Source organism: Anser brachyrhynchus, assembly GCF_964034855.1.
Source record: "Anser brachyrhynchus genome assembly, chromosome: 3".
NCBI classification, from domain to species: domain Eukaryota; kingdom Metazoa; phylum Chordata; class Aves; order Anseriformes; family Anatidae; genus Anser; species Anser brachyrhynchus.
In genome coordinates, this window is record NC_137696.1 from 54854207 (window position 1) to 54864265 (window position 10059).

At 37.1% G+C, this 10059-nt stretch overlaps 1 protein-coding gene across 4 annotated transcripts in view; it reads left to right on the forward strand.

Moving 5' to 3' along the window:
- UTRN (utrophin) overlaps positions 1 to 10059 on the forward strand; it is a gene marked incomplete at its 3' end in the record, with an annotated part of 370441 nt that overhangs the window by 330397 nt on the left and 29985 nt on the right. For all 4 annotated transcript variants that reach the window (XM_080586229.1, XM_080586228.1, XM_080586227.1 and 1 more), the window contains 3 exons: positions 2889 to 3046; positions 5431 to 5597; positions 7947 to 8058. In XM_080586229.1, coding sequence (XP_080442355.1) covers positions 2889 to 3046; positions 5431 to 5597; positions 7947 to 8058 — 437 coding nt within the window. The remainder of the gene's footprint in view (positions 1 to 2888; positions 3047 to 5430; positions 5598 to 7946; positions 8059 to 10059) is intronic.

The window sequence follows — 10059 nt, forward strand, 5'->3', positions numbered from 1 at the left end:
GGGCTAGGTTTATGACTTGATGTCTTGGCAACCTCAGCAAAAGCCACAAGGTGTGTTGTTGGACAGCTTAATACTGTTTTGGTAGGAATTGAATGAACTTTTCAACATTTTTGAGTATCCACTTCTATACCAACCAGTAAGTACATTTTTTCAGGTTGTCCAGCTAAGTTGTTTTTTGGGTCCTGCTGGTTTTCATCCTCAGAATATTAATGTAAGGCTGAATTTAATTTAAGATTAAACAGGTCTTTTTTGTTTGTTTGTTTCTGCTTTTTGTTATGGCTCAAGTCTGAATAATCTTTACTTTTGCTTCCCAAATCCTTCTTGTCTTAGTCCCATATACAGTTTTACTTAAGATAACTGTATTTTATATATAAACTCTCAATATGTATGTACATATGTACAAACACCATTTATAGCAGTGCTCAGTTCGTGGCTTCTGACTTTGCTGGTGGGTGACATATGGGGTCCCCATCCCCACTGGTGGATATGGAGTCTTGGTGCACGCTGTCAGAGCTGAAACAAACCTTTCTCCCTTATGTCTGCCAATTCAGAGCTGCTCTTGGGTTATCTCCTTTGCTAGGGAACACCTCCTGCATTTCTTCAAGAAGGATGGCCAGCTAGCAGGAACATTTTGGCTTTGCTTGCCTTTAGTTGAGGAGCTTCTCCTGTGTTGTCACACCAATTTCATTGAGGATTTGGGGAGGAGGGGGGTTACCATCCAGTAACTCCTGTGCACTTCAGCATTCAGTGGTTACGGTGCAGCTGCCAGTGTTAAGTTCTAGTTGTATTTTTGGTTAAGTAGGCTGTTTTGGAGGAGTTCGAGCTCTCCAGTGTATTTGCTGATTTCCTACTTGCATCAGCCCTAGCCGATCACTCTCCCTCTTCTCTCTCCTGACATGTCATTTTTCTTCTGTTTATTAGCTCCCCAATCAACTGATGCTTTAGGGCTTGGGAAAGTACTTCATCCTCCTCCCAGCTGCAGTAGTGAGTGAATTGTTCTTGTAGCACCCATTTCCACTGTAGATTGATAAAAGTAGAAAAAATCAAATGGGCATTTTTTACCTGATCCATTTTTTTGAAATGGACTCTTAGATACTGGAAAACTGTTCCAACTGCAGCTGAAAAAGCTGGCCAGGGTTTGGGATTGCCAAGGTGAGCCTGCAGCAGGGCAGTGCTTGTTCTGTCAGCGCTGTCATCCATGGGCTTTCTCACTGCTAAGTGCTGAAGATGCTGCAGCATCTGTTTGACTAAGCAAGAAAAATACAAGAAACTCTAAAAAAAAAAATAAATAAATCATTCAGTCATCTGGATTTATGTTTTGTGAAAGTCTTCTCTTCTGCCTCAGCTCCTTTTGTCAAGAGCAAAAGGTATGAGCCGTCTTTCTGATGCATGCTGACAAAGCTTGACAGTTACTCCAAATGAAGGGCAAAACAATTTGCGGAGTGTAATAAAAGAGTTTCTCTTGAATGTTTCTGAAGAAAGCTGCTCTGTTTCTCAATCACAAGTGCAGTCAGACTGAATTTTCAAATTTCTTTTATTTCTAATCTATTACCAGGTGTTTTGGTAGGAAAGATGAGTAGCAGGGGGGAATAGTGTAAATGATTTTTTTTTCTTTTAACATTATTTGGAACTTTAATCCAAACTGGCCACTGAGTGCAAAAGGAGATCGTAAAAGCCAACTGGAATTGAACACACAGAATCCACTACAGTTTCTTTTGTAACTTACACCATCCACAGAATTTAAAGCTATTTCTAAGAGATTAATTCAGTGTTCAAGATATTTTCAGGAAAGATTAATCTGGTGACTAAATATCAATATGCAAAACTACAAAGTTCATAAATCAAGGATTGTTGGGAGAAACGTGTTAAAAATATCTAGCTGGAAATTTTAACGATTACAAATATATTTAAAAAATCAAAGAAATGTGTAGATACACTACTTTAAGAAATATGTTCTGTACTGCAGATAGGCTTATTAATTCAATAGTTTACTGTGACTCTTAAGCGGGAACAAGCAGTGTCTTTCTTCCCAGCAAGTGTCTGTGTTGGGAACAATTTCTTGATCCTTTCAGCCTCAATTTTTTCTGTCGTTACAGTCATCCCAGAGCCTGCATTTATGCTGCAGGGCTTGACATGTACCTTAGGAAATGGGTAAAAGGAAAGTGCATTGGAACAGATGTGGTTATCCAGGAAGCAAATGTGATTCCTGTTAAGGACGAGTTGTGTTGCTGGCTGTCTGGTGCTCATGCTTTGAGCTATTTCACGCTGCCAGCTGTGACTTGTGCTCATTTCCAGTCTCAGTTCACAGCAAACACGTCTGTCTCCAGCCAACCTAAGGAAAGCATAGATTTTGGCATAAAATAGGGATTTCTGAAAAATCTTTTATTTTTTTCTTCCCTTGTGATAACATAGAAAACTTCGTAAATACTAGGGGAAAAATGAAGTAATGATGGATTGGCACAAAAAGCTATTCCGGTTTTGTGCTGGTTTATTTTGTCACATAGCTGTTCATGAGTAAAAAAAAGAACTGCGATAGGTTGTAGTTGAATGTACAAATTTATCAGGAGGATATTTAAATTAATTTATTAATTTTATAATTCTTAATTTTTATTTATCTTAAATATCAAGATATTTATTTATCTTACCATAGGAAGCTAAGTATGATTTAATTCATTTGACCTGACTCTTCTCATTTGTATGGTTACAGATCCAGAAAAAGTAGTCAAAGTAATCGAGATTAGATGAGGGTAAACTATTGTAAATGAGGGAGAGGTCGTCTGTTGCTGCATCTGAATTACAGAAATGGCAAAACTCAAGCTGTGGTGTTACTGAATAAAAGGAAATGTAGATGCAAACGAAATGAGCTAGCGCCTTTTGTTGTGTTGCAGATCTCTTCAACGAAGTGGCGGGTCCCACAGAAATGTGTGACCAGAGGCAGCTTGGCCTGCTGCTGCACGATGCCATCCAGATTCCCCGGCAGCTTGGGGAGGTGGCAGCTTTTGGTGGCAGTAACATCGAACCCAGTGTGCGCAGCTGCTTCCAACAGGTGAGATGATACAAATCTTCATGGGAAAAACCTCTCTCTGAGCAATTTAAGACCTACTTTTACATGGTGTAAAAATAGGAGAGGAATTTAAAAACATCTATTGAGTTTTGAAGAGAAATGAGTTTGCTCCTGCAACCGAATTGTTGTTAACATTACTGGAAAGTTATTGTTAAAGTGTAGCTGTGAAAGTTTCATTCATCTTTTAGGAGACAATCAAACAAATTGCTTTTTAGCAAAAAGAATATATAATTATTTGTGTGTATGATAATATTGACTGCTTCGAATGCTATTAAAAATTATTGTAGTGGCCAATTATCCTGCTTTGCATCGTTCAGAACAACGTGATACTGTGAGAACAACGTGCTTTTATGTCCTGGAACAAGATTTGATCTCAAAAGAACAAGAAAATGATGTTGACAGTAATTTTTGACTTTGTGCATCAGGATATTGTTTAGCATTATTTTTCTGACAAAAGAGATTGCAGTTGCACAGAACTTCAACCACAGCCATTTATGTTTCGTGAGCCTTTATGCAGCAGATCAGAACATAAAATAAAGCTGTCTTACAGCCTGCTGTTCAGGTCCGTACTACATGCAGGGGGTTAATGAGGCTGCAAAGAACGTCTGTCTGTTTAAAGAAAATGAGAAGAAAAAAGATGCCATCGCAATGGAACACAACCTAACTCAGGATTTGTCAAGGATGCTTAAGGCTCTGACTGTTTGGTAGTGATAACTATATTGCTGGAGTTTATTACGTCTGTGAAAGTGGCTGCTTTAAGCATTGTCAGAAATTATATATTGATTAAAAATTCACTGTGGCATATATAAAACCACTGACTTCAGTATTTGTAGTTTTATTGAATCCAACAGATTAAAAGTTACAGAGAACTTCTAGGGCGTTTTTCTTTTACTATTCTTTTATAGATATTTTTCTATTTTCATCCAGCACCCTGAAAAATTCAGTTGTGCTAGCTTTTTAAAGCTACATACTTATTTAGCTTGTTCAATTCTTTTCTGGACTCTAAGGTGACTGGGATTGAAGAATTATTTATCCAGATCTGGAATAATTTGCTCGATACTTATGGAAGTTGTTTTGACCAACTAACCGTGTAAAACTTCTCTGAGGTTTTAACATTGCTTCTTCAGACAGTAAGGGATGGTGCTTGACATCCATCACTGGCCTCAAGTGGTTCAAGTCACACTAAAATAAATTAATTTTTTAGTGACAGACTTTTCTGTCACAGAGGAGTTATCTTCTGTGTTCTTCAAGGATCTGCCCCATCCACCATGCTGTTCAATTATGGGCGAGGTGCACTAGCCAAGGTAGAGTTTAAATACACTCTGTATTATTGGGATTATACTGGTGATCCAGTTGCATCCCTTATCTCACATGAATGCCTCGAGTTCTGCTCCTCGTCATTAGGAAAGTATAGACAAAGTATGCAACGGGATTTCAGAGCTATCTCAGCCTAGTGAAAACAAGTATTTTGCTGGTAGGGAAAGCTTATCATTCCTTTCTTCCCTGCAGCTCCCTCTTAGTAAGAAAAATTGGCGTGGATTATGAATAGTTTAAGAAGTCTAATGTTGCTTTTTGTCATGTGTTACCATTTAAGTATAGCTTTCATTTTAAATTTTAAACTGTTATATCCAGTGAGCTCAGAAGGACAACCTGTTCTTGTTGCTGACAAATAGGATGAACGTAATTCCTTTACAGCTCGGCTCTTCTGCTAGTTACAACTTGAAGAGAATGGAAACATGTTTATTTGCTTCTTAAAAGAGTCATGCTAATATTTCCACTCTGTTGATTTCTTGCAGTGATATAAAATGGCAGATTTATTTTCCTGTTTATTTATCTCTATTTATTTGTGTGTTTAACATGCTAACTGGTAAGAATACCATGGGCTCAGAACACAATTAAAAATTTATCGTGAGCCTTAAGACAATTACTAGACCCTTGCAAGCAGTACTGACTTTTAGCAGTCTGGAATCAGTCTTAACTCAAAAGACAACCATGTCTGAAATGCAGAAGGTGCTTCTCTTTAGCACTTTCGTTCTTCTTTCTCAAGTCCTTTCAATTCAAAGATGGCTTTATCGTGGACTACTCCATCGTTATTGCCATCTGTCTCCTCTGTCACAGCTGTTTAGACCTATCTATTCTTAATGGCTAACTCAACTTGTTTTCTTTATTTGTATTTTAATCAAAGTTGTTTCCTGTGTACTTTAACTGGTTCCACATTAACCTGACATGGAAAGGACTAACACTTTTTTTTTTAAATTAAATTCTAAGTAAAATCTGTTTGTGGAGTGTTTTTAATTCTATTTCCTTTTTTATTATTATTGTTTTTAATTTATTTTTATATATATATATATATTTACTTTCCCCAGAACCACAACAAGCCGGAAATTACTGTAAAGCAGTTTATAGACTGGATGCGCTTAGAGCCACAGTCTATGGTATGGCTACCAGTTCTACACCGCGTGGCAGCTGCAGAAACAGCAAAACATCAGGCCAAGTGCAACATCTGCAAAGAATGTCCGATTGTTGGCTTTAGGTAAGAGAAGGGGAGTTATGTGCACGTTCTCCACCAAGTATAGTTCCTTGTTTGTTTTTCCACCATTTTCCTGATTTATGATGGGAACTGCCATCCCTGGTCAGACCACAGTGTGGATCTCACTGCAGGAGCTCCTGAGCCAGTGTGTTTCTGGTTCCTGTGGTCCCCCTGTTAGATACCCAGTGGCCTTGTGACTGACAGGTGTGCAAGAGGAGGTTGTTATCAGGTATTTTGGAAAAAAAAATGACTTAGATGGAGCAAGAAGACTCACGGTGGGTTTGCTGGCTGCCCCACCTCCTGCATAAAGCTTGTGAAACCAAGCCATTCGTGCCAGCCAGTACTGAACACCCTTCAGCAGCTATCCTTCCTTGCTTGGCACAAACATTGATATGTTACTGTGATGAGACTTGCATAGTGCCTGTCTCGAAGCACTGAACTCAATCTAAGTTTAGTCTGCTCAAAGGAAGCTGTGAATTCTTAAAGCAAAAATGACTCCAGGGGTGATATTCTTTTTATTCTCCGGAACTGTATGATTTAACTATGATTTATCATCATGAGGCATTGGATAGTTGGTACCCTTTCTGAGTACTGTTATAACTAACATACATTTGTGCATTGATTGCTCCAGTGTGTAAAATGATGCAAAATGAAGTAGGGGAGTAGAGCTAAACATAATTGTTGGATTTTTCACTGTTGTGGTTGTGAAGTTGAGTGTTTTATTTAGGAATGATAGATCAGTCTTTCCTGTAAGCGATTTTAAGGCTTTTCTACCAGTATTAAGGCAGATGAGTCATTTTTGTTCCTTGTGCTTTCTCTTTCTCTCCTTCCTTCTGTTGTTTTAAAGATTATATATTTATACGAATCCTGGGGTCAGATTTGTCTCACCTAGCTTTGGACATGCTAGCTTTAGTCAGTTTTGTAAGACTGAGCTAGTGACTTTTACTATAAATAGGGAGATGTAAGTAATCTGATCAAACTTTGTTGCCTATCTTAAGAGGAGATGAAATCACTCTTAGATGTTCCTATTTTTCTTAATTAATACTTGAGGGAGCCTAGGGTGGCTAAGTTCCGTTCAGAGATCTTTCAGATGCCTAAACTGCAGCTGGTGGATCCTGTCTATACTGAGATATCTAGTGTGGAAAAGGATGTCATGGAGACAGAAGACAAGGGAAGATGAAAAGAATGACTCATTCTAAATCATTTCTATAATGAAGCAAGAGATGTACAACAACAAAAGCATCTAGCATCTTACCAGAAGGTAGATGCGGCCATTTAATACACAGGCTCTGAGTAAAGACTACAAACAGTTGCATCAGCATCCTTAAAAGTGAACCTTTACGTTTATAGACACATTCTTTTGCAAAACAAAACATAAAACTCAGCAGGGGAATAATGTGGTTTGGTACTGAAAACTGCTCTCAGGAAGCAATTCAGTTTTAAACTTTAACTATTCAGTAGCTATTCAGTTTGCTTCAGCTAGCTCATCTTAGTTTCAGACGAATAATATAATCTCATCCAGTCAGAACAACCATACTGTAACAAACAGTGGATGGAACCTGCTTTAGCCAGCTTTGGTTTAAAATATCTACATATCATGCTCTTGGGGGTTGCATTTAATATAGGAGATATTGTGTACGTTTTTTTTTTTCTTTGTTACTTAGTTTATTCATTACTTTGGCTTTCAAGAGCAAGTATAATAATACAATTTTAAAACTTAATTGTGTATTATTCTCATAGTTGATGAACTTTAAGAGTTTCAGGTTTTTAAACATGGACTTAGAATTTCTGAGCATCAGAATGATGTAAATGCATTTAAACAGTAAATGTAAAAACATATAAATGTAAAACAGTGTGGTTTATAAATGATATTTTAATGTGAGATAACAGCCAGTAACTAAAGAGAGGGGGGAAAAAAGCTAAATCAATATAATCTTAAGTCAGTAGAGCTGATGCCTGTAAGATTGTCTGTTTCAAAGTGACTTTGTCAACAGGTGATTGACATTGGCTGTCTGTGTTGCTACAGAAGGTAGGAATTCCTTGTAAATACTCTGTGAAGCAACCTGAGTAGCGTAAGAAGGTTGCATGAAGTGGGCTACGAGGGCTGCAGGTTTCCTGTGTCCTGTGCAGATGCAGTGGTGGCACAGATGCCCTGGGTCTGCAGCCAGGGCGCTGTCAGCACCCTACCTGTGCTTTCTAAGCAAAAACAAACTGGCTGTGTCCTTATGTAGCTGCTGCTGAAAAGCAGGTGACAATATTTCAAAGAGTAATTTGCCTCATGAGGCTTAATAATAAGTACGTATTAGAACTGAACCTAGGAAGCTCTAATCACATTGTTTAATGTCCCCATAGGTACCGGAGCTTAAAACATTTTAACTATGACGTTTGTCAGAGCTGCTTCTTTTCTGGCCGTACAGCAAAGGGGCATAAATTGCATTACCCAATGGTGGAGTACTGTATACCAGTGAGTACCAATTTACTGATCATTCCTAAAGGATTGGTTTTGCATTATTTGTGGTCTGAATTTTTTTTTAACAGTTCTTTGACACCTAAATATTCTACCAGGGTTTCTTTTCCATATGTCTAGCAGGGTCTGTCTTCCTGCCATTCTTTTTGAAAGTCATCAGGGGCTTTGCTAGGGCTGCTGATTTTGCGTTGGCACTGTTTGAATTCTATAGAAATGGGGAGAAGTATCTACTTCTAGTATCCACTTCAGAAGTATTCTCTGAGGGAACTTTATTTTTGGTTTGTGAAAATAATGCTGGAATATTGAATATAACTGCAGTACTTGTATATGAGCATGTGCACACACATGCTGTTTGTAAGGTGAGAAAACATCAGAGAAAAGGGACTCACTTTACTACTGCCATACTACCATAATAATATTTAATATTCTAGTAATGTGCTTTAGTATTTTTGAAGGTTCATGATCTTTTCTTTCAGGTCCAACATTTTGCTTGCTTTATGGAAACATGTTTGGAAATATGTTGTGGTTTTTGTTGAGTAATTACTGTTTACTGGAATATTTAAAAATTGGTGTGTATCTGGGGAAAAAAAATGAGCAAAATTGATAGTTTCTAACTGAAAATGATTTGAGAGTTTTGCCTGCATTACAAATTCATTTACAATGCAATATTTTCCTGATTAAATATTTAGCCAGATTTTTCTAAGAAATTTTCTAGGACACTTTGTTAAGTAGAGAATTGGGTAACTTCCTTCACAGAAATAACACTTCCAGGTTTGTTTGTTTGTTTGTTTGTTTTTGCTTGGTTGGTTTTAATTTGATAGTTTTTCACATTCATAAGAATTTGCATTCAGTCACAAAAATTAATAGTGCAATCTGTATGTAATTTAAACAGCGGTAATAGGTCTGCTGCTTAGAACAGATTCAGATCAGAAATGACCTGTTTTATGAACAGACATAAGTTATGCTTATTGCATGATCAGTACCTACATGCACGCCATTTTAACTAGTCTTGTCTGAATTGAGTCAGGAACAAAGAAAAGATTTCACAAAAAGAATCTGGTTTTGTAACATGCTATTTGTAGTAATGTACTATGGTTAGTGTACTGATTTGTTGATAAACCTCTCTGTAGGTTGAACTCGGTTAAGGCAATATAATATTCAAGAAGATGTAAAATTCTTTGCAGTAAGTTAGTAGAATAGATTGCGTTTCAATGGAATGATGCCAGAAAATAGCATAGAGCTGGGTCTATGAAATAAAAACACATTAATAAAAATGTAGGTACCAAAGATCAATGAATTATTCCTAAGAATCCATTATATTACAATACAAATAGCTTGAATATAAAGAGTACATCTACTCTGCTAAGGTTTGTCGCTTTTTAGAGCCTTTTCAACCAAATTTGGCTGTTGATGTTAAAATGTTGCCTTTGTGGTCTGCGTTGCAAAGCAGAGTACAAATACATGCACTCATCAAACTCCCTTAATAAAATCTAGCTTCTCTCTCTTACTTAAATGTATTGATACAAGTACATTAGTATCAAGAATACAAGCAATAATTAGAAGAATCAAATGCTTGACTGCTTAATAAAGCTGACATTTAGAACTGGAACTTAATCACAGTTGGAGAGGAGACCTTTTAATTGCCTTCAGGTAAGCTGTTCAGTGTGGAGTATGGAGGGATTTCTCAGAAGCTCTGTTACTTCTACTTTAGAATAACTTGGAAAATACCTTAAGGAATCTGTTTCTCAAATTAATTTGCAAGGGGAAGATTCTCTCAGTGTTTGCATCAGGTTGGAAGTGCTTCGTAATTTCAGATTAAGGCTAGTTACACCAGATAATAATGTATAGCTATTGAAGCCAAATCCATAATGCTTTTTCTGTATTCATCCTAGTTTGCAATTTAGTTTTCTTGATGCTGAAAATACAAACATTTGAGATAACTACTTTGGCTATGTATTTTTTTCTGTCATATACAATTTAGAGATGGGTAGGGTAAGG